The 23,989-nt window shown below is 38.1% G+C and overlaps 2 protein-coding genes across 2 annotated transcripts in view; one reads left to right on the forward strand and one right to left on the reverse strand.

Annotated features, from left to right (window-relative positions):
* Positions 1-1,011: 1,011 nt before the first annotated feature.
* LOC140150633 (uncharacterized) lies at positions 1,012-13,513 on the reverse strand. Its single transcript, XM_072172693.1, has 5 exons — positions 13,350-13,513; positions 7,385-7,536; positions 6,670-6,791; positions 5,393-5,499; positions 1,012-3,231 (listed from the first exon to the last, which is right to left on the reverse strand). The coding sequence occupies exons 1-5, from the start codon at positions 13,505-13,507 to the stop codon at positions 3,066-3,068; spliced, it is 705 nt and encodes a 234-aa protein (XP_072028794.1). The 5' UTR covers positions 13,508-13,513; the 3' UTR covers positions 1,012-3,065.
* A 234-nt stretch (positions 13,514-13,747) lies between these two features.
* Positions 13,748-23,989, forward strand: part of LOC140150021 (germinal-center associated nuclear protein-like) — a 177,576-nt gene continuing 167,334 nt past the window's right edge. The window contains exons 1-3 of the mRNA XM_072172025.1: positions 13,748-13,925; positions 21,769-21,919; positions 23,115-23,880. Coding sequence (XP_072028126.1) covers positions 13,896-13,925; positions 21,769-21,919; positions 23,115-23,880 — 947 coding nt within the window. The 5' untranslated portion in view covers positions 13,748-13,895. The remainder of the gene's footprint in view (positions 13,926-21,768; positions 21,920-23,114; positions 23,881-23,989) is intronic.

Genomic DNA, 23,989 nt, shown 5'->3' on the forward strand with positions numbered 1-23,989 from the left:
CTCACTATTACTGTTATTAAAACCTCTGATCAGTCACTGTTGAACTACCCCTGAACTTCCTTTTCAGTCACTGTTGAACTACCTCTGATCAGTCACTGTTAACTACCTCTGATCAGTTACTGTTGAACTACCTCTGATCAGTTACTGATGCACTACATCTAATCAGTCACTGTTGAACTACCTTTGATCACAGTCACTGTTGAACTACCTCTGATCAGAGTTACTGTTGAACTACCTTTGATTAGTCACTGTTGAACTACCTCTGATCACAGTCACGGTCGAACTACCTCTGATCAGTTACTGTTAAACTACCTCTGATCAATTACTGATTCACTACCTCTGATCAGTCACTGTTGAATAACCTCTGATCACAGTCACTGTTGAACTACCTCTGATCATAGTCATGGTCAAACTACCTCTGACCAGTTACTGTTGAACTACCTCTGATCAGTTACTGATGCACTACCTCTAATCAGTCACTGTTGAACTACCTCTGATCACAGTCACTGTTGAAATACTTCTGATCAGTCACTGTTGAACTACCTCTGATTACTCGCTATAGAACTACCTCTGATCAGTCATTGTTGAACTACCTCTGATCAGTCACTGTTGGACTACCTCTGATTACTCAATTACTCACTGTTGAACTACCTTTAATCACAGTTAGTGCTCAACTACCTCTGATCACTATTACTGTTATTAAACTACATTACTGCTGATAGCTTTAAAACTCACATCTAGTAATTGATACTGTATACATGTAAGCCCAATAATATTCTATCACGATAGGTTTAACACTGACAACTCAAAGACAATAATTGCACAACAACACAAGACACATTAATTGATTCAAATTTCATCTTTATTTTGTCATATATTGGGTCCATAGGCAATGATAGAACATGGGGGGGGGGGGGGGGGGGAACCCATATTTTGATACATGCATGTGATGATAACATGCATGTGAGGAGGCGGGTTGTAGGCAGGGTAGCGTAACCCCGATCGGGGTGAATGACCCCTGAATTGAACAAATATTAATTTTTCACCCTCCATATATTGGGAATGTGCAAGCTCGGGGGCGAACTCTGACCCTCTACTTTTGGACCTTACTCCTACCCCTAGTGAAAAACACGGGAAAACAACCAGACTTTCGGGCCTTAATGCTACCCCTGGTTGTAGGGGTGGGCGTGTATTTGTGAACACTGGCAAACAAGGTCATACACATGAGAAATCTGTATAACAGTTGACACGCAGGAACCATTATAGACATCCATGGTTCCAAGACGGGTGTTTCTAGATTTAAAACATCATAAGAGAGCAGTATAGCCTCATTATCATGTAATTATTTGCCAGTGCTTACACATAGTGTAGGGGCATGTGTGTGTATGTTATGTTTCTTCGGGAAACAAACTTTGTCTTAATACAATCAGTCAAATGGATTTTGATCCAAAGTACTTTAGTCCAACAGTGTTTCAGCCAACCATATTTTATCCCCCTTTATTTTGGTGAAAAAACCTTACTTTATTCCATATATTAGTGGCCAATAGAGAAAGTGCCTTATGCATGATTTCAAGATAACTTTTGGATCAAATTTTTGATGGGCCTAAGTATGTGTGGACCAATATATTTTTTTAGGTAGTATATTTGGTCAAAAGAACATGAGACCAACTCTATTTGGACGAAAAGCTGTACACTGTTTCTTGGGCCCAAAAATATTTTAGAAATATATTTGGACCAGGGTTTGCCTTATATATTGCAAGCTTCGACTGACTGTAATCTTTCAGGCCGAATTTTGAGAATTACTCTTAGAAAACTGAAAACCGTTTCAAATCATCTTCAAATCTAAATCAAATGCACAATTCTTTTTTCACTCCCATTCCTCAATCTCATTAGAAGTATTGGTCTAGCGCTTGGTGCAGACAGACCCAAATCTCCAGTACCTTATGTATGGATGCCCTTTTTTAGGGATACCCCAAGAGGAATTCTCCCTCCGATTCAAAAATGTTTGCAAATAAGAGATTATAAATTATCAATTGAATACCTGTGTGGAAGAAGGGCCCAACTCCAATTTTTTACAAAAATGAGTTAGACCCAGCATTTTATTGCCAGCAGACTGATCTTCCTTGTGTGTGAAAGATGATCCAAAATCCACTCTCTAAATAGTCTTCCACGTACACTTAATCATGGTTTTCATGGAAGAAAGGCCCAACTCCATGGAGTTGGGCCCTTCTTCCACAAATATTGGATTAAAGAGGAATTTTGTTCATCCATGAAATCTGCTTTTTACTACAATAAACATTCTTGCTAACATATTTCATGCTTCTACTTGTGCAATTAGTGGATAATTATCAAATTTCTGTAGCTATTTATAACACATCTGCTTACGGAAATGGCACTAACAATATATTAGTGGAAGAAGGGCCCAACTCCAGCTCAGTATTTAAGACCTGTACCATTGCCATGGAAACATCATATATAATTTTGAATGTATGTAATATTGTACGTTCATGTATTAAAGGTCCCCTGAAGATGAAAACATTCTGGCTATGAAACTTTTCCAAATATTAAGTTTTTTCTTTATATCTCAAAAACAGTTTCGATGGAGTTGGGCCCTTCTTCCACTCAGGTATTCAATTCCTAGTTATCTACTGTTTTCATACTTCTTTGGCTGTTCTTCATTGACAAACAAATGTAAAAAGTAAAGGGCAGAGTACAATATTTGTAAACAAATTTTCCTCGTAAACCAGGAGGTGCAGGCCTGTAGAAAATACCCCTGCATCCACTAGCACAATTCCAAATCATGTTACAATTCACCGATCGCACGGTCATCTGAAAACAAGGTTCTGCCGGCAAAGTGTGTGCTGTGTGTGCATACACCTGTCAAACGCATGCTTTAATTACCAAATATGCTTTCCAAATCCTTCTTGCACGTTGCTAGAAAGCATGAGAAACTGAAGTGCACATTTTGCGCATTTGTTTGCAGGGAGAACCTTGTTTTGGTAGCAAGATGGCGGATCCGTGCAAAGGGCAAATACAAAAGTCTATGCCAGTATCATCATCTGTCATTATTTTCCTTTCTTTTTGCCACTTCGTTTTCCCTGTGCCTTTATTAATCTCCTTTTTTCTCTACCATGTGAATTCTTTATTTGTGACTTCTGTTCCCGTGCCGCTCCCCTTGCAGCTTTCTGTCTGAATTTCTTCCGAGAGTTTGCTTTCTTTATGGCTGACATCCTTTGAAACAAAAACGAGCAAATAGAATACAAATTATTATCAGAACCACATGGATATAAACACACTTTCTGCATACTTAAGGGATGCCCTCAAAATAACACTGCCATCTACATCCTCTGGCAGAACTGGGGGATGAGTTTTGAAGTAATCCCTAACATCCTTTAAAGGCATCATCTCGGATCCACCTCAATCCTCTACCCTGTGCCTTCTTAAGCTAAGTCCTTTAATGTCCAGAGGCATGTTGACTGGGCAAGGTTGCTCAAAATACCTGGACAAAATTAACCAAAAGTTGTAATGTACAATCTTCCTTTGGTCCAGTTTTTGGTCAAAATTGTCCAAATTTTAACCTGGCAGTAGGACAACTTCCGGTCATTTTAGTAGTGGGTCAGCAGGACGATTTGGAAATTTTGCCACCCCCCCCCCTTCGACTCTGTGGCCCGGTATACCTGTTTAAATTCAAAATTGATCATTGTGGTGTCAAATTAGACATTTTAAGCTTTCAAAGAAGTGCCTATTTGATGGGATTGACTGAGAGGAAAGGCATTTTTTTTCTTATTGAAAACAATTCACAATGAAATATATCCGCCTTAAATGACATACCAGTTAATGGCACATGACCTAATGTAAATTTGGCTACCGGTATTCTATCTGAAATCCAAATACATAGAGAAGACATGACCTTAATCTCCAACACAGGGAATGTGTATTTCAAATGGGGTTCCTAAATGGCTGACTTCATTTGAAATTGACACCCCATGTGCTGGAGATTAAGTTCACATCTTCCATAAGGGGGGTATAGATTTCCCGGGGGCACTATAGTGTCAAGAGGGGGTATCAGGCGCGTCCGAGGACTCTCAAAAAGCACCCTAAACAAGTATTTCCGAGACTGAAATTTTCCCCCCTAAACAAGTATAAGTTGCACGATTTGCTACCCTAAACAAGTAGTTGTCTTTTCCCCAACCCTAAACAAGTAATTGATGCAATTATTACCCCTAAACAAGTAAACACACAGAACCCAGGCGGCGAGTGGCATGATAGGGCTGGCAATTTGTGGCAAGCCGTCTGAATTTTGAGCCATACAAGTTTACGTGGTGCTCAAAGCTTACCTCAAAGTTCATGCAGTATGTCCAATATTCTCAAGATTTTGGGGCTAATAATTTCCCCTTTTTGGATCACAGGTCCAACCCTTTTTATTGAAATATTGTAGAATTTTTCTTTGGGATTGGGATGTACCCATTTCTCCACATATCCAAGAGAATTTTGAACTGCAAGTCCAACGCAAATTACGACCATGGCGATTGCAAACCACACATTGAAGTTGGAAGAAGACGGCAAACACGGCCAGTTTAGCTTGGTTAAGTTCTAATTTCTTCTCAATTTAAAACATCCTAGAGCATTAATTATCATACTGGATTTAGTGATAACCCCAACCAAAATTCTGAAACTCATTGATTTATATTTTAAGAAAGCCAAAATAGTTCCAAATTATTCAATCGTTGTGTTTGTAAATACCCCGGTAAAATTTCACACATGTCAAAAGTTCATTGACACAGCTTGTTTACAAACCTAGAAGTTCGTGGTTGCTTTGTTGCTCCTTTAGACCATGTTCCGATCAACCAAATTTTCTGGGCTGGAAGCCACCAAGACTATGAATATTGATGAGTTTAAAGAGGTTCGCCAATCGGAAATCCTCTTATATTTTTCCTCATAATTTATTGACTCCACAGTTAAGAAAAAGCATGCTGATTGGTTGTATATTCTGAACAAGTTGTGACCTCGTCCGGGGACCTCGTGTTTAGTATGCTAGCTGGGCCAGTATAGGGATCTGTCATCTCTGACAGCTGAAAGATGGCTTTTAACTGCTTTTGGGGTGTAGGAAGAAGACACTTTCCTTTCACTTTTCATGAATGAAGGAGAAAGCACAAAATCCCAAACTTGGCAAAACTACCCTAAGTACGTATTGAGCTCCAAAAAACATACCCTTTTACACCAATTTTACATGAATTTGATACCCTATTCACGTTACGCACGTAACGCACTCCTAGTCTGAAAAAAAATACCCTTTTTACGTGAATTTACGGACGCGCCTGATACCCCCCTTCACCATTACAGTGGCCCCCCGGGATAGATTTCAGATGGAATATACATTATAGCCCATTACCTTTTCTTTTTCTCTCTCTTCTCTTCTGATTCAGCATCTGCTAATTCTTGTAGATTAGGTTTCTTAGACCGTGGCTCGTCATCGTAGTAATCGCTTTCGTATTCAACCTATATTCGAGAAAATTAATCAAAATAAAACAGTCTCAGTACCGTTCCGTTGTATTGTTAACTTTGATTCTTCTTCTTCTTCCTATATACGTGCATACCTCAATTTAATTTTTTTCGTACAGGCTTAAACGTCCACAGTTTACCTATGCACGATCCTGAAACCTAGGATTGATTACAGATATCACAACCAGGGATGGGCCCCTTTTCGAATAGCTCTGACACTGCACAGGGTTTGACAGGGTTTGACTCTTCCTGTACACGAGACCAACAGCTTTACCTGACTTCCGAATCACGGACGTTGCACATATCATCAGCAGAGTGCAACACTATCGTAAGTGCAGTAGAATACAATAGCTGCCTTTTGTTTGCAGCACAATCCCCTCATCATGCTCATTATATAAAGTGTTGATGTTCTGTATACTTTCCTGATGGCCACTAAGCTAACCCTTTACATTGTAGTTGGGTGTTTTTTCTAGTGTTATTGGTTAAAAGTAAGTACATTTATTGAAATGTTGCAAATGGCAGCTATTGCATTCTACTGCACTTACGATGTTGTTGCACTCTGCCGACGATATACTACCTAGATCTGGTCATGCTTGCCGGCCTTGACCTATTTACAAGATTTACATGTCTGTGGATAAGAATTGAGAATAAGCGATAGGAATTTTTATTTTTACTATCCTCTCCTGTGTGATACACAACTGGTAGGTTCAGCATTTTGAGTACTGGATGCCGGCACAGCAGCAATAAAATATTGGACCTGCCGTCATCTGTCACACGAGGATAGTAAAAACAAAAATTCCTATCATTTATTCTCATTCTTAGTCAGATAACTATAACTATTTTGTTGAGCGAAAATCAAGTTTAAATTTTATTCTAAAATAAACAAAATTTATTTACAACTTCACCATCAAAACTCAAAATTTTTAGCAAAATTGGATGCAAGTTTTTATAAAATGACCCATACGTATACCAAATTTGGCCTAGAAAAAGAGGTCATTGATATGTACCAAATGGCCAGAAATGAGACCCATGTTTGCGAATCATCCCCGTCATTTGTACCTGCGTCTCAGATTTGTACTGAGTACCCCCCAGCTGAAATCATAAAGATATAAACCAGCACTAATTTAGGCTGAACAAGAGTCATTTCTTTTCACAAATCTGTGATACCTTATTCTCTCCTACACTCCCATGCTCAGCCAATAAGTCCACTTGAGTGACAGTTGTCACAGTTACTGTGTGCTCTGGGTGATTGAATACAACAGGGTCATCATCCTCTTCTGTTTGCAATTCTGAAATAAATGAACATTTTTATAATATTGAATTTGAGTGATTTAGTCATTGGAATGGCTTCATGAACTTTAAAAGATGTAAATCCAGGTATTTCTATAGCGCCTTTAATAGAACAGGTATCATCAAAGTGCTTTACGTTGGGCTAATCCAGTTGATATCCATCCCTTATGGAAGACACATCATTAATATTCTACATGTACACAGGTAGTGTGAATTTCAAATGGGGTTACCGGAATGGGTGACTCCATAATAATAAAAATGTATCCCTACCAAAATAATGCAGAGATGTAAGACTTCGGGAATTCCGGAAATGGGGCCAAAAAAAAAAAAAAAAAATTTTAATACATTTTCGGAATTGGATGATGATAATTTGTCATAAAAAGAGCAAAAATAATTTTTGTGAGGGGGGTGAACCCCCCGCCAGGGGCTCTGCCCCATGGACTCCCATTGCACGACTCGCCTTTGGCTCGGCTGCTCACCCTCACTTACATCTCTGATAATGGTTATAAATGCTACCAGACTGGTAAACTTCTTAGTTTAATCCCTTTCTTTTTGCAAGATGAACACAAGCAACCATTGACCATTGACCTACCTGGTAATTTGATGTTTTTAAGTTTTTCATCTAGAATCTTTTTCCTCTCTTGCCTTTTAAGTCTCTTTTCTTCTTTCTCTCTCTCCTCAAGTTTTTCTCTTGCTATCTTTTTCCTCTCAAGCTTTCGCTTCCTGAAGCCAGTTAAGAAGTCCCTGTTAGACAAAAATAACATTATTTTTTTTTTTTTTTTCTTTTTTAGGGAAGATATATTCTTACCCTTCCCAGAATCCTTTGCAACATGAGGAATCGCCTCATTACAGCAAATAACACTCCTGTATCGGTTTCCTTTGTATTGGCTAAACATGGGTCGAAAGCTAAGAAATATAATTTACATATTTTGCAGGATCTGAATGTGCTCTGACCTATATTGCTCTAGATAGCAAATCAGTACAGAAAATAGAAATGAAAGAAATGCATTATAAAAGCACCCAAATTTTAAAATGGCTGCCCTTGGTCGTAGGAGGTGTTATATGTACTCAATATTTACACGGATGAACCAAAAATGACAAAAATTTAAATAAAAAGTCTGAAGTTGAATTTGTCAATTTTTTTTTCTGTGTCTTGTGCTGAAATGTCGGTTCTGGAGATCAGAGTAAACAATAAAATTAAAAGAAGGTGCTCACTGCTCACGAGTACTCTGTATGCATGACCAAATGCAGACGATGGTTGGTTGACTTCGAAGTTGTTCATTGTTTGTTAGGGTGGGGTAGGTAAGAGCATGGGTTTTAGGTTAGGATGTGCACAGCATTATTTTGAAACATTAAAATGTCAGAAAGTGATCAAAATGAGAAATATTGGTGTATATTCTGGTCTACCGATAGTCTCCAAACAATCAGCACAAACTTTCAAAATTTGTAAACTTTAATGTTGATTATCTCTTCAAAGGAAAGCAGATATATTCAAGCCTTTTTTATCTACGCCTGTGCAACGGGGCATATATATTGTATTTGTTGTGTTTAGTCTTCTCCTTCTTCTCCTCCTCCTTCTTCATAAGACCACTTCTTTGCACCCCTCTAGTGGAAACACTGAAGTAGGCTCAGGGCCCATTGGTATAAAAAACCCAGAGGTCAAAGGTCATGGGCTACAGGGGGCAATATGTGTAAAATCTGAATCTCTAGCTCAAGAACTATAGCGCTCCCTGATGGCCCATGACCCCTAGAAGTATCTTAAGGTATCCACAACCCCAGAGGTCAAAGGTCACAGGCTACATGGAACAATATGTGTAAATTTTTAAAACCAATTTAGCTCAAGAACTATAACGCCCTCAGGGTTCATGCTTAGTACAATGATGGCCCATGACCCTTAGACATTTCCTGCAGTAACATCAACCAGTCAGTGTTTAGAGATAAAGGTGAGGCGGTAGTCCAAGAATTGTATTCCATCTATAATAAAAAGAAGAATGGAAATATGGGTAATCAGTAGCTAATCACCTCAAATAACAATCAACCTTTATAATACTACCTCATCCGCCCTACAGAATTTGTTGGACGCCAACTTAAACTTAACAGTGGCTGATAAGCACATTGGAAAAGTACTGTACTCCTTGTATTATTCATTGCGACACTGGATGCAAGAAAAGCCTCCGATGTCGTAAACCACTCATCACTTCTTAGAAAACTACATCATCAGGAAATTCAACTAGAGGTCTGGAGCATCATCAAGCATTGGTATGAGGGTGCTACAAGCCAAGTGAAATGGAAAGGTTGCTTCTGGCTGCTTCTGGCTTTCTCACGGTGTGCATCAAGGGAGAGTATTAAACATCAACTGAGCTTTACAAATGCTATGTAGACCCATTACTCAAGCGTCTTGAAGGGAAGAAGTATGGGGCCAGGATTGGCCAATATTATGTTGGAGCACCAACCTGCGCCGACGATGTTGTCCTGGCATCCAACAATATGATTGAACTCCAAGACATGCTTGATGAGGCAGCCATCTACTCATAAAGAGAAAGATATATCCTCCATCCACAGAAGAGTTTGGTAATTCCTGTCAAATCAAAGCTTCCTTTCTCCTTCTGGAAAGCCATGATCTCTGAATGATGACAAAGTGAATGTGGCAGAGAGTGGTATGCACCTTGGAGTTGAAAGAAGCATTTTACATTTGTCAAACAAGTCAGTCATACAAGCAAGAATGTTGACAGGCAGACGCAGTACCTACATGTATGCCCTCACGGGGGCTGGCCTACATGGACTGAATGGTATTAACCCCCAAATATCATGGAAGCTGATACATACATGTGGAGCCCAGGTACGGTACATTGTACCTTTATGGCCTTGAGATATTGCACCTCACTGAAAGTGATGTTAAAATCCTGACATGCAGGCGGCAAAATAAGGATTCTGAAGGGCACCCCTTTCAAGGCAATTTTGAAAGGGCACATCTATTTTACACTACTCATCAAATACGATCTTCCAAGTGCTTATAAATCCACCATCAAAAGCAGAATGGAAAATAAAAGCCTAATCAACTCTGCTGTGTTTTTTTCCTTCTGGAAAAGTAAACTAAAAGATGATGCAATATGGAAATCATCCCTAAAATATCTCAATATTGATGGCTGTGAGACTGGCAAGACTCACCCAGCATGGGAAACAAATGAGCCAAACCAGAGAGATAGAGCTTCAATAAAAGCAAAACTCAAAGGGGGTACTACACCCCTGTCCAATTTTGTGCCTATTTTTGCATTTTTCTCAAAAAATATTTAGACATGGACTGACCCAATTAAATTCTGTGATGTAACTGGTCCTAATTGAAGGATTCCTGACCATATAGGAAGTTTTTGGGAGGGAAGAGAATTTTCACCTAAGGCAAGCCCAAGGCTCGACCCTCGCCGATCGTATCTCCTGGCCGACAGCACAACGCCTAAATTGTTTTGCAATTGATTCATCAAATCATGTCATGAATGTTGGCTGAAATGTCTTGGATGAAAGTCAATCTTTGACAAGATGTAACTTTGTTACGGAAAGTGCTATGACAAAACGGTTAAAATTAGTTTTGACTATCTTTAATCAAGGGCTTTAATTTGATATATAAACAGGGGTGTGAGAGGCCACAGACCAAAAACGAGGAAAATCACTAAAACCAGCGTAAAATCAGGGTAAAAACGCCAAATATGGGCTGAAAATAAAAGAAAAACACATACATTTTGGCAACAAAAAAAGAGGAAATCAGCTGAAAAGAGGAACTCTCATCACATCCCTATATAAAACCAATTTGATTTCGGGTTTCATACCTACTGTCATGACTGTATTAATATTATGGAAATGTAAGTGTAAGCATGGCCTGGACAAGGCTAAAGCCTCCAGCATACTTTCCTGCCGCTTGCCGCTGCGGCAGGGCGTTTCAACCAATGACAACAAGCCGTGATTGTGTCCGTTTGTCTGCAATACGGCTACGCGTGCGCCACGCCGCTCAGCGGCAAGCGGCAGGGTAGTATGAAACCAGCATGAGGCAGCTTATCAAATTCAAAGTTGGTGATGTTGCTTCTAATGAAGAGATTCCTACCGACAAGGATCTACGACGTATTAAAGACGTACCGTAGTTAGGGACAGGCACATCTGAGCGAGGGCGCTATTTATTTTACTTGATAATAAAGCCCTATGTAAATCTGTGCCATTTTGTGCCACTGAAAACACCATTTTGGAGAAAATGATGAATAAAACCAAAATTAATCTGTTTCAGATGCTCTAGTTTGCATTGACAACAGTTTCAATGCTTTAGGAAGCAGAATGCAACATTGACTTCACTTTTGATTATTTTTTTCCGTGAGATATGCCTTGGTGAAAATCACCGTTTTGTTAAAAAAAGGGGTCAAAAAGGGGCATTTTTGGGAAAAAATTCTATTTTGACCCAAAATTCATCTTCTGACAAAGGGAAACATGGTTTGACAAAAACTTTCATCCTTTTCACATACCAATTCCAGTTTACTTATTTGCTGGGAGAAAGCACTTTTTTGTTATCGCTTGGGAAAAATCATTGTTTTAGCCTAAAATGGGCCCAAAATGGCCGAAAAATGGCAAAATTTGACCAAAATTAGCACAAAAATCACTTTTTTACCACCTTAAAATTTGAATTTTCATACAAAATTTCACAGATGTGTTGAAAATGATAACATACATAAGAGTCATTCCATATCAAATCAACCAATTTGCTGAAAATCTTGGCAGGTCACCCCCTCAGATTTTGCTGAAAATCATTTCTAGCATACCTCTATGGCAATAATGAACACATGGAAAAATTAGCGCTCAACTCCAAGCGGTTTCGGAGATACGGCTTGTCAAAATTTCACCCAGACCCCCCCTTTTGCTCTCGCGAGTCGCGTCGTTGAATTTGTCGCGTTTTGGAACACTCATATTTTGACTTTAGGAAAAAGATATTAAGCTGAAAATTGCTACCTAGAGTGACTTTCACCCAAATAAGCAGAATCTGGCCTTAAAAACAGTGTAGTGCTTCCACTTGAAAAGTTATGGGTCTCTCAAAACCCCTTTTCGTTTTGTCATATTTCACCGTGTTCAGTTTCCAGACCCCACTCGTACTCTTAAATAGATATCAGAGAATGTTCAAACTTCATAAAAATGCTTTATAGGCCAATATCTTTCCTCTGAAACAACAACAGACCACTGATACCTTTAATAAAATTGTGGCTTGGACCCAAAGTTTGCTCCGCAGAATGAAATCCTGAAAACGCCGCCCCCACCGGTTGACCTTTGACCCATGCAGATGAATTCCGACAAACTTGAAACTTACACCATGAATGCTTAAACACTTATTCTACATCTGTACCAAATCTTAGCTTTGTAACTCCACTTTTCAAAATTCACAAATTTCACAATTTTTTAACAGAGATTAGCCAGCATCCTATATCAATGTGTGTAAATTTGGGCAAAATACCCGAATTTCATAATTCACTCTAACCAAGAAGGGGTGGAGTTACATAGTTAAGATTTGGTATAGGTAGATATCAAATGTTCAAGTATGTGTAGTGTAAGTTTCAAGTGTGTCGGATTTCATCTGCAGGGTCAAAGGTCAACTGGTAGGGGTGGTGTTTTCAGGATTTCATTTGGCAGAGCAAACTTTGGGTCCAAGCCAATACCTAATTAAAGGTGTCAATGGTCTGTTATTGTTTCAGGGGAGAGATATTGGCCTATTAAGCATAAATATGAAGTTTGAACATTCTCTGATATCTATTTAAGAGTACGAGTGGGTTTCTGGAAACCGTGACGTAATGGTGAAATATGACAAAACGAAAAGGGTTTTGAAGACCCATAACTTTTAAAGTGGAAGCACTACACTGTTTTTAAGGCCAGATTCTGCTTATTTGGGTGAAAGTCACTCTAGGTAGCAATTTTCAGCTTAATATCTTTTTCCTAAAGGCAAAATATGAGTGTTCTAAAACACGACAAATTCAACGAGAAAGTCAACGACACGACTCGCGAGAGCAAAAAGGGGGGGGGTCTGGGTGAAATTTTAACAAGCCGTATCTCCGAAACCGCTTGGAGTTGAGTGCTAATTTTTTCCATGTGTTCATTATTGCCATAGAGGTATGCTAGAAATGATTTTCAGCAAAATCTGAGGGGGTGACCTGCCAACCCATTGGTTGATTTGATATGGAATGACTCATAATATTCAACAAGAATTAGATTAAATTACAGTGAAAACAAAAAATTGACAGGGGGGCACAAAAATTATCAAGTCCCCCCATGGCATGCACTCCTATGGTAAGTCTTATCGACAGAGAAAATGGCCCAATGTTCCGACAGTAATTTCGTCATAACTTCACTTAGCAATACAGTAGAAGATTGGTTTTGGTGTCAAATTGTTTCTGAGAAGTTCTCTCTTCCAATAAACAACAATTCATGTTAATAGAATTAATTTGAAATTTTTATGCCTGTCCCTACCATGCTACCGTAGTCGTAAGCTTACTGGAACTTAGCTTCTAGCCTGTAACATCAAGTTTCATTAGCCTTACCTTCTACTCTCCTCGTCAAAAACAAGATGTACTTTAGTCTGCTTGTTTTTTGGGTTCTTTTGTCGGAACAAGTTGCTTTTGTGTGACATTATGGGCCAGGTTTTCTTTTCACACACGCCAGTCTCAATCTTACCGACAGCCTTGTTTACAAATTGCATGTGTTGACGAGTTGTCTATATCGGTTCAAAGGTGAAGTTGTTTCTAACTGAAAAAAAGATCCTAAAATTATATTACTCTTTTTTTATTTAAAAAAAAATAGTACTAAGAAATTTGTAATTTCTATTTTTAATAACACACTATAAATAAATATTATCCATTTACTTAGTTTAAAAAAATTATATTGGTAAAAATAAACAAATTAAAACTTATGATCTAGAAACTTTTACCAATCAATTAAAGCGAAGTTTGGGAAATTTCATCTGTCGTAGGAAGTATTTATTTGTCAGGATTTCATTGTTTTTTCTGGATGATTAAATTCTGTGTATCGATAGTTTTCCTCAACCCAAGAGTTATTTAATGTGAGGTGCTCTTATATGTTTCATCACAATGAGTAGCTTGAGTTTTGGACAGAAAAAGGTAAGCTTACTTACTTTGTTTGTACTACCATGCTCATGTGCTACTACTAGTACTACTACTGACTAGTAGTAATATTACTATAGCCTAGGTAGGTATGCCAGGTGAATTCAAATTTGCCATCAAACTGCATCATTTTATATATCAAATTAAAGCCCTTGAGTAAAGAAAGACAAAACTGAAAACCTTTTTTGTCATAGCACTTTCCGTAGCAAAGTTACATCTTTTCAAAGATCGACTTTCATCAAAAAGATTCTGCTACTGCTAGCAAAATTCCCCAAAACAGCAGTGTTTCTAGATCTTAGTCTCATGATGATAGCAGCTTTTTTAATAGAAAGTCTGCTATCAAAATCCCTCTAAAATTCCATGTGTGAGAGTGTCTCATCACCATAAAAAATCATATATTTGGGTCAAGTGAAGTATAGAAAACATATATTTATGTAGGTTTCCTTGACCGACATGTTCTTGAAAAAAATTGAAATTTCTATGTAAATATGTACATTGTGTTTGGTCCCCGGGCCCGGCTGACTAGCAAATGTGTTAACTAAGGTTTGCCTGGCATACCTACTTACTATAAAACCGTAGACTTTAGCTTGTAAAAAAAGTTACACTAAAATTAATGCATGACAGAATAGTCCGAATAATCAGACCCAGAACAAAATATTAATTTCTGACATGATCGTGTTCTGGGTCTGAACTGTTTCCATTCGAAATCCTGATGCCAAATTGGACAAAAGAAGCACATGGTCCTACTTCACAGTTTTTTAATCCCCTATTCATGTTGTGTGAATCACTCTATTGTGGACCATCCTTTTGATACTTAAGTATTTGGACAAGCGGAACAGTTTTGACAGACCCTTTGTCTACCTCTCTGTTTGTAAACAAACGAGGAGGTCGAAATTGTCCTCCTCTGCGAATACGAAAGGCAGCGTAATAGTACGGCACTAATGACAGAAAGGTTTACAGTTCTAACAGTAATTCTACAAATTTCAAACGTTTGAGGTAGCTCTAAAGTTTTTGCCAGAGAAGAAATTCTACAAATTTCAAACGTTTTGAGGTAGCCCTAAAGTTTTTGCCAGAGAAGAACGGCACTTGTTTACATTTTGAGAGCTTGCAGAGTGTAAACACGGAAGTGGGGTTCTGATTGGCTAAATTAATCGAATCGTCTGACATAATAGCAACAGACCAATAATCTGATTGGCCGGCGAGGTGGCGATTGTGCTTGAAATCATTGGTCGGCTTAAAGTGAACACTTGTAAGCTCTGCGTATGTCGCTCATTTAACTGGGCACTCGCGTCCAGGGGTGGCGGAACGATTTTGAAAGTGGGGGGGGGGGGGGCAGGCAGGGTGGAGTAAAAAATCGAAATAATGGCCGCGAAGTGGCCATCGGTTTGCGCGACGCAGGGGGGTGTCAGAAGTGAGAAACTTTTGCAAAATGAAGGCCCAATTGAAACCATTTGATGGACTATTTTGGTACTATTATTGTACTACAATTTGAGTTTGAAAAAGCCGAACATTGGTGAAATGAAGCTATTAAAGCCATTTGTGGAAGTCTTGTGGACAAGGTCTCACTATTATTAACTGTATAAATTATTATTGTAAACATTAAGTGTCGGGTGTCCAAAGCAGAAAAAAGGGCGAAAGCAGGGGGGTGTCTGAGGGGGGATGTGGCCCTCTCAGAAGTGAGAAACTTTTGCAAACTGAAAGCCCAATTGAAGCCATTTTGTTGGACCATTCTGGCACTATTATTGTGTACAATTTTAAAAAAATCTGAAAATGGGTTAAATGAAGACCCAAATTGAAGCCATTCGTGAGTAAGTTTTCACTATTATAAATTGTATAAATTATTGCTTTTAGTGTTGGGTGTCCAAAGCAGAAGCGAAAAGGGGAATTTGTTTATCCATAGGCCTACACACTGTGTATTAACACAGGGGAGTTGGAAGGGCCAGGCCCCCCGGTCAAAAAAAGTGGAGGGGCCACTGGCCCCCAGGTTCCGCCGCCCTTGCTCGCGTCAGTCTTTTCTGAAACCCAATGTAGCATGGTAGAAGTCTGGCCATACACTGTTGTGCACAACTATCTCATTTTGGAAAATGGATCTCATTTTGAAAATCATCTCAAATTGGAAAGAATTGAGACCCAATTTGAGAATGAATTTGAGTACCAATATGAGATCCATAATCACCCAATTGGTGCTTAATAATACATTGGTGCTACTAAATGTTTGTCATTTCATGGTCAAAGAAGTTGGGGATCACCAAAATTGTATTTTTGACAGAGCAAGGCATAATTACTCCAATTTAATAGCTGAAGTAGTATTGGGAATTTTGTGCTTGCATACAGATCAGGTTTCTCTGCCAAGAAGACAAGGTCAATTAGGCCAAATAAAAAAATAAACATGTTTCACGTCCCCTCCCGCTTCCTTTTTTGAGGTTTCCTCAAATATATTTTTATTTTTTGAAATTAAGTTATAACTTTTCAAAAAATATGTCTAGGAAGTTGGGATGCATTCTATAGCCTTGTTAAGATACAAGAAACACTTTAGAAAGGTTTTGTGATCATTAGAGGGGTGTAACTCTCAGAACAACAAATAAAAAGGGCCTCCTCCTTTTCCAGGCATTATTGTATACGCTAAAACAGCTCTAAGTATGGGTATTTACACCAATTTTGCGATAAAAATAGAAAATAAAAGCCCCTCTTCCTCCTTTTTTTTCAAAACCGGACGTGAAACATGTTTTATTTTTTACTTGGCCTTATACTACATGTATGAAACATCTTATTGTTGATACATAACTTCAAATTTATGTATCCCAATTTAAATATCAGGGTTTTGCTTCAGTTTTCACTGCATGAATAATTTCCACATTCATAGCTGTTGTTTAAAAAAAATTTTTTTGTAGCAAACAACCCGAAACCAACTATCCTCCTGGAATTTGTAAGTCCTTTGTTGGTGATTGAGTTTGTGATTTTCCGGGGCAATTTTATGAGTATTTTCTGATTTTAAGTTTGTGAGATATTCTGATGCTTTAAATAATTTGAAAAACATTCTCTTGATCTTTTGTTTTGGAAAGGCAAGAAAAACATTTTTAGATCAACTTTACCTTAATATGGTCACCTTGTGTATACTCAAAAGACCATGAACAGCAATTAAACCCATACTTGACCATGAGAAGTCTAGACACTGGTTCCATACAGTACCATACTTCATCAACTATAATAGTTAGTTAATAACTTAGCACCCAATAAAACCTAATTGGGTGGATTATATCTCAATTTGTCACTCAAATTGGATCTCATATTGGATCTCAAATTGCTTCTCAAATCTATTCAATTTGAGACGATTACAAATATGAGATCCATTTTCCAAAATGAGATACTTTTGAATATCAGTGATAGTATCCGTTTTTACTTGAAAAAATTGTTGAGCATGCTTGAACGCAACAGAACAAATAAATGATCAAAATTTACATTTTCATTGACATTGTGTTCCGAGGTCACTTGACATACATGTGTCATACCAATACCGCGAGAGCTGGAAAATTCATTGAAAAAAAACACAATTTTTCACTTAAAATGATTGATGCACACTCTCCCTACCGATACCTAAGATGAACCTCGAGATATTCATCTCCATATTGTACCAATTTTTGTTACCAGTATACCTTCAATTCGACGATCCCTGTTGATTTGCTATGCAAAACCCTGCATTTACTTTTTTTCATGATTTTAGGAATATTTTAAAAATTGTAACCTAAAAATATCTAGAAACACCGTCGGCAATTTCAGCAAATTTCCAAGATGGCCGTCTTCATAGCGAGCATGTAGCGATGAAGTGTAGGGGAGATTGGGGTTAGTTGGAACGCGGGGTAAGTTGAAACATTGTATTTTTTTCTGACACAAAAAATTAATTTGGTAAAATACTGGCACCTAGTAATAGGTATTAGTAAGGGTCATCCACCAAATTAGCAACAGCACTGATGCCCCACCAGTGTTGGCTTGGGAAAGGAATATCTGTTTTTGACTTACTGACTAATTTTTATACCCCTCAGAAAAGATGCGTTATCTCCATGTTGTTTGAAGATTCAGGGGATTATTTTTTGAGTATCATAAGCACTAGTAGTAAGTCCCAGAATAATGTTAAATAAAAGTTTTATTGTATTTCTTATTTTGTGTAATGAACTTTGAAATGTAAAAATAGGCATCGGGGTTAGTTGAAACTTTTGAGGTGGGGTTAGTTGAAACGTGAAAATCGCATAGAAAAATATGGTTAAAATTTGACTTTTTAAAATTTGTAACATGTTTACCATTTTTTCAATATTGCTTTAATATGGTTAAAAAGCAATAATGCAAGCAAAAAGTGCACACAGAAAGTACATTTTATAATATTTTAGGCTTCTCATATTTTGGTCCATGGTGACACTCGTCACCTTGTGTCCAAAGTATTGACCAAGCACTCCCACATATTTATTTATTCATTTTTACACACTGATTGTATGTTAAAGGGTGCCTTCAAGGGAAGTATAACCCTAACAACACAATAATAATTATTTTGAAATTTTTACAAGCCATGTTTCAACTAACTTCACCCTATGTTTCAACTTACCCCAGGGGTGGGGTTAGTTGAAACACTTTTTTCAAATTTTCAAATTGGATTATATGAATAATCATAAGCAGGTCCAATAAAGTTTAAGGCTGTATTTGTAGCATGTATGTATATGTTTATACTGATATGGTTAGTGTTTCTTGAAAGTAATTGGTTTGTGTTAAAAAGACGATTTTGTGAAAAATGTTTCAACTAACCCCAATCTCCCCTACAATTTACACCGGAAAACAAGGCATAATACTGCCATAAGTATGCCCCCTGTAGGCAAATAACATGAAAAATTGGCGAAATAGTAGGTAAAAGATAAGATTTGGCATTGGTTGCATTTTGTTGAAAATACATTGGAAATGGCCAATATTTTGAGTGAAAATGAGCTTGCCTGACGAAGTTTTACTGGGCCATTGCCTTAGCACTATGTCACCATGGACGAAGTTCTGTCGATATGTTGACATAATTCACTTTGTCGACAGGATTCCGACAGAGGACCTGTCTACACCGGCCTTAGAAAGCATTGAGCTATTCTACAGATATTTACTCCATTGACATGATTTGACCTCTTGACCTGATGCGCCGAGGGCGGTATAAATTTTCCCATTTGCAACAATCTTCCTTACCTACAATGTATGCTAGGCAAACTTTAATTAAAACACATTTGCTAGTCAGCCAAATTCGCCTAGAACACTTGTATACATATTACAAAGAAATTTAAAAGAACAGGTAGGTCAAGGAAACCTTAAATATGTTGTCTATACTTCACTTGACCCAAATATATGATTTTTTATGGTGATGAGACCAGGGTTGTCACCAGGACCAAAAAAGTACTGGTTAAAATATTGAAGGCGAAGCGTAGCAAGCGAAGCTCTCGCGCCTCGCACTAGGGCAATTCCACGGTAACGGAAGGACATTTGCACTCTAAAACGACATTTCAAACTTGGGAATCAAAAACACCTTTATTAGAAATATCAAACAAATGTTACCATTTCATTACTAATACTGCTACCTTCAAATTCCACATCTTTTTTTCACAGAAATACCTTTCGTGTATGAAATATGAATATTAATGAGCTCGGTAACGGAAGGACGGCAAAACGGACATGGATTTTTTACCTAAATTTCTTTCGCATAAATTATGTGAATTTTGTAAGGCAACATTGTTTTCAATGTGGGAAATGTAATCCTTTGAGTGTTAGCTACTTCATATCACTTTTCATTTGAATTTATGTGTTTCGGTAATATAATTACAATGCCTTAAGTGGATTAGCCATGGTAACGGAAGGACAGTAACGGAAGGACAAAAGGTTTACTAAATTTTAGGGGATAATAAAATACATTTATACAAAAATCATGAAAAACACCACAGTATGTAAAACTTTCAACTTTCATCGAGCTGTTTTGTACAAAAAACCTGTAACAACATCTTAATGAGGATGTGTAAATTGGATCCAAAGTAAGGCAGTTTTTCTTTAAAAAATCACAAAATTTGGCCAAAAAACAGGTTTTTTGAAGAAATTTCATTGTAAACATATTTTAAATTATCTGTAAGATAGCTCAAATGACAGAGAACATTGAACTCTTTCATCTGATACCAAATGTGTCATTGTAGCATTTGTAATTTCAAAGTTCTAAGCATTTTTCAATTTTTTTCTCATGTCCACTTTGGTGTGGAATTGCCCACTATCCTTTTAGTGAACGCTAGGGATCGGGGAATAAGCTTTGAGGGTACCACCCCACTAAAAAAAAAATTCTTGCTCTTTCAAGTCAATCTTTGACAAGATGTAACTTTGCTATGGAAAGTGCTACATGACAAAAAGGTTTTCAGTTGTGGCTTTCTTTACTCAAGGGCTTTAATTTGATATGAATACCTGAGTGGAAGAAGGGCCCAACTCCATTAAAACTGTTTTTGAAATATTAAGAAAAAACTGAATATTTGGAAAAGTTTTATAGACAGATTGTTTTCATCTTCAGAGGACATACAGTATTACATGCATTCGAAATTATATTTGATATTTCCATGGCAACGGTACAGGTCTTAATACGAGCTGGAGTTGGGCCCTTCATTCCACTAATATACTGCAAGTGCCAGTTCCGTAAGCAGATGTGTTGTAAATAGCTACAGAAATTTGGTAATTATCCATTAATTGTACAAGTAGGAGCATGTAATATGTTAGCAAGAAAGTTCCATAGTGAAAAGTAGATTTCATGGATGAACAAAATTCCCATATTCATTGAAGAAAGGTCCATCTCTATGGAGTTGGGCCCTTCTTCCATGAAAACCATGATTAAGTGTACGTGGAAGACTATTTAGAGAGTGGATTTTGGCTCAACTTTCACACACAAGGAAGAACAGTCTGCTAGCAATAAAATGCTGGGTCTAACTCATTTTTGTAAAAAATTGGAGTTGGGCCCTTCTTCCACTCAGGTATTCATATAAAATGATGCAGTTTGATGGTAAATTTGAATTCACCTGGCATACCTATACAATGCTTTGCAGTCTATGGGAGTTTATGTGGTAGCTTGTGGCACACGATACATAGACCATCATATGGGTACTATGGGTAAAATAGTACTATGGGTAAAAAATTGCATCTGTCATTATTTGACCTCACCTCATTCGGGCTTCGACCGATCGTCACGTCCATTTGACTTTAGGGTGGAAACATTTTTGAAAGTCTAAAAATGGTGTCAAACTACTCCAGAACACATGGTCGATGCAGAAAAACTGTTTTTAGAGCGAAACATGGCTTAATTTAATGAAGGTTAGAAATGTTTGAAATTTTTGTACCAAATATTTTTAATGTCCATAATGACGGGACTGCCCCGTAAAGTAGAAGAGTCCTGATTATCGTAACCTTTGACATTGCAAATATCGGCATAATGTCGTCTATTTCATGCCGTAAAGAGATGAGCAATTTTGTACTTAGGCACAAAAGCCTGTGTTCATATGTACCGTTACTCAGCCAAACATGGCAGAGTACATGTAGGACCCGGATGTTCCTATCTCCACAACGTTATAACTTTTCAACAAGTAAAGAGATACGAAAGGCGAACGTCTAATTTCCATCATAAAAACAACAGTTCCTGCGTTTTATTCAAAATCTCGGATTTTGGCAAAACTATAGCACCTAGTCTTGATTTTTGCAGGGTATATTAGTTTTAATAAAGTACATTATAATCATGTAAAAAACTGAATTTTGCAGCTCAAATGCTACAATATGGCTATAATTTATTTTACAATTTACCTTGTAGAAAAAACAAGCGCTAAGGCGTCTATCCCAGCAAGGAGCAACGCCAAGGAGTGCTAGAAGCAGACCAGACCAGTCCAAACAATCATGGCCACCACGTAGGAGATCCAGAGAGGATGCAGAAGAATTCTCACCAGGGAGATCAGGAAGCAGAGGTATGTATGGAAGGGAACAACCCAAAAGTTCGTTGAAGTCCTATAAACGAAAGTTTTTTCGTTAGGGAGGGCGTCAAAAAGTAGTTAAAACATCAGTCAAAGTTGATCTGTTTTAAGAATTTAATATATAATTTTAAAATTTTAGTATTTTCTGAAGTTCAATTGACGTTTTACAGCGGTTGCTTCAAAATGATTTCAAATCAATAAAGAGTGCAGTACTTGCAACCTGCAACTTGTAAGTTAATTTTTTAAAGCAGCTGTACCGCACTTTGATTCTTTTTTATTTGAAAATCCAGCAAGTCCTATTTTTTTTGTGCTAAATTAAGGTATGAAGAAAAATATTTTAAAATAAAATAGAATATTTGTTTCTTCCATAAGCGTGATCAATATCCTAGCATTGACGTACTCCCTCCATAACCCCATCCATCATAGTGATGGCCCTGTATCCTATACGGGTTGGAATTTTCAATATTTGACACCTACGTTAGAGGGGGATGGGGTTAGCCTTTTAACAAAAAGACGTTCGTTTATAAGGAATTCATCAAACTTTTGGGTTGTTCCCTAACAATGGACTGATTCATTCAAAGTCCACACTCCCTCTGTGGAAGAGTTTAATCCACATATGATTGAATTGAACAGGGGGAGTATGAATTTCAAATGGAATTAGCACAATAACCAACTCTTATCCGAAACTCACCCTCCCTCTGTTGAAGATTCAGGTTGGATCTTTCTCAGAGCGTGTATATGAAATGCAAATGGAGCTGCCTGATGTGTTCATTCCACTTGAAATCAATATCGATACTCCCCATATTTCCAAAATCATGGCTACCTCGTAGGAGATCCAGAGAGGTTGATGCGACAGCTTACATGTACAAATGTATACGGTGCATATATTTATACTTCAAATATATTACTGGTACGGTACCAACTTTCAGTGTTATTAATACCCTATTTTGAGAAGTCCTTTGTTGTCTCAATTTCAACACTTTGATATACTGGTAATGCAGAATTACACACAATTCACTTATCCGGATATGCACTTACGGCTCCATTTGAAATCTACACCCCCTGTTTCGGAAATTAAGGTCATGTCTTCCATGGGGGGTTGTATGGATTTCAACTGAAAGAGTCCATTGCGAACATGTTCAAAAGCACATTTCACACAGTCTCTGAATGTCATTGTTCTTTTATCCAGAAACTAAAAGGACCCGGAGCAGCGCTGCGTACAGTGGCGATTCAGATTCAAGTGGCAGCAGCATCTTTGCAGGCCGTCGCATCGTCCACACATCAGATAGTTCTCAAAATTTAGTGATAAGTAAGCCATTCCAAGATGTGTCATCTGATACCGGTACTGATAGCGATAGCACCGGTAAGCAGCCGGCTGGAGCAACAGGTGGTATCTTTGGTAGATTACAAACCGGCCATTTCGGACAAGATGAACCCGGCAATTTTGATGCCGGCATCATAAAGCCGGCTACTACAGCGGATACTGTGAGGCAGACCCCGACTAGTAGCAATATTTTTGCAAAAGCGCTTTCCGGGGAGGAGAGACCGGTACAACAGAATCCGTTTGCATCAAGAGTAACTCAAATCAGCTCCAGTGGCGTCAGTAAGCCGAGCTCAAGTCAAGTCACGACATCCTCTGCTGGTTCTTCCACGTTCCGTTTTGCAGTACCAGCGGCTAAGGATCCGCCCACATCAACAGCTGTCAAGTTTGCACCGACCTCATCTTCCGTATTTGGTAAATCAAGTTTTGGCAAACAAGAACCTTCTGGGATGCAGAGTTTTGCGATGCCAACTTCAGAATCGGGACAAGGATTCAGTAACTTTAGTTTTACTGTCAAGCAGACAACAGCAGGGCCAGCTAGCACATCCACCACTAGTACATCACAAGCTACTGGTGTTCCACAGGGACCAGTCAGTGGGCCACAGACATCATCTTCAAGTCCATTTACATTCAGGTACAGTATAATACAATGCAGAGCATAAAAGCATATCGTTCTTGACTAATTAACCTAATGTATTTAGGTTAATTCTAAGGCTCTGAGTGAGTCCCGGGAATTCGAGTCC

The sequence above is a fragment of the Amphiura filiformis genome, chromosome 4 (assembly GCF_039555335.1).
Source record: "Amphiura filiformis chromosome 4, Afil_fr2py, whole genome shotgun sequence".
NCBI classification, from domain to species: Eukaryota; Metazoa; Echinodermata; class Ophiuroidea; order Amphilepidida; family Amphiuridae; genus Amphiura; species Amphiura filiformis.

Bases quoted from the DNA above. Each gene is read 5' to 3' on its own strand.
- LOC140150633 (XM_072172693.1), bottom strand. From the start codon at position 13,507: ATGCAATTTGTAAACAAGGCTGTCGGTAAGATTGAGACTGGCGTGTGT. The intron at 5,500-6,669 runs GTATCACAGATT...TCTCGAATATAG, and splicing joins GGAGTGTAGGAGAGAATAAG to GTTGAATACGAAAGCGATTA. The intron at 3,232-5,392 runs GTAATGGGCTAT...TTTGTTTCAAAG, and splicing joins AAGAGAGAGAAAAAGAAAAG to GATGTCAGCCATAAAGAAAG.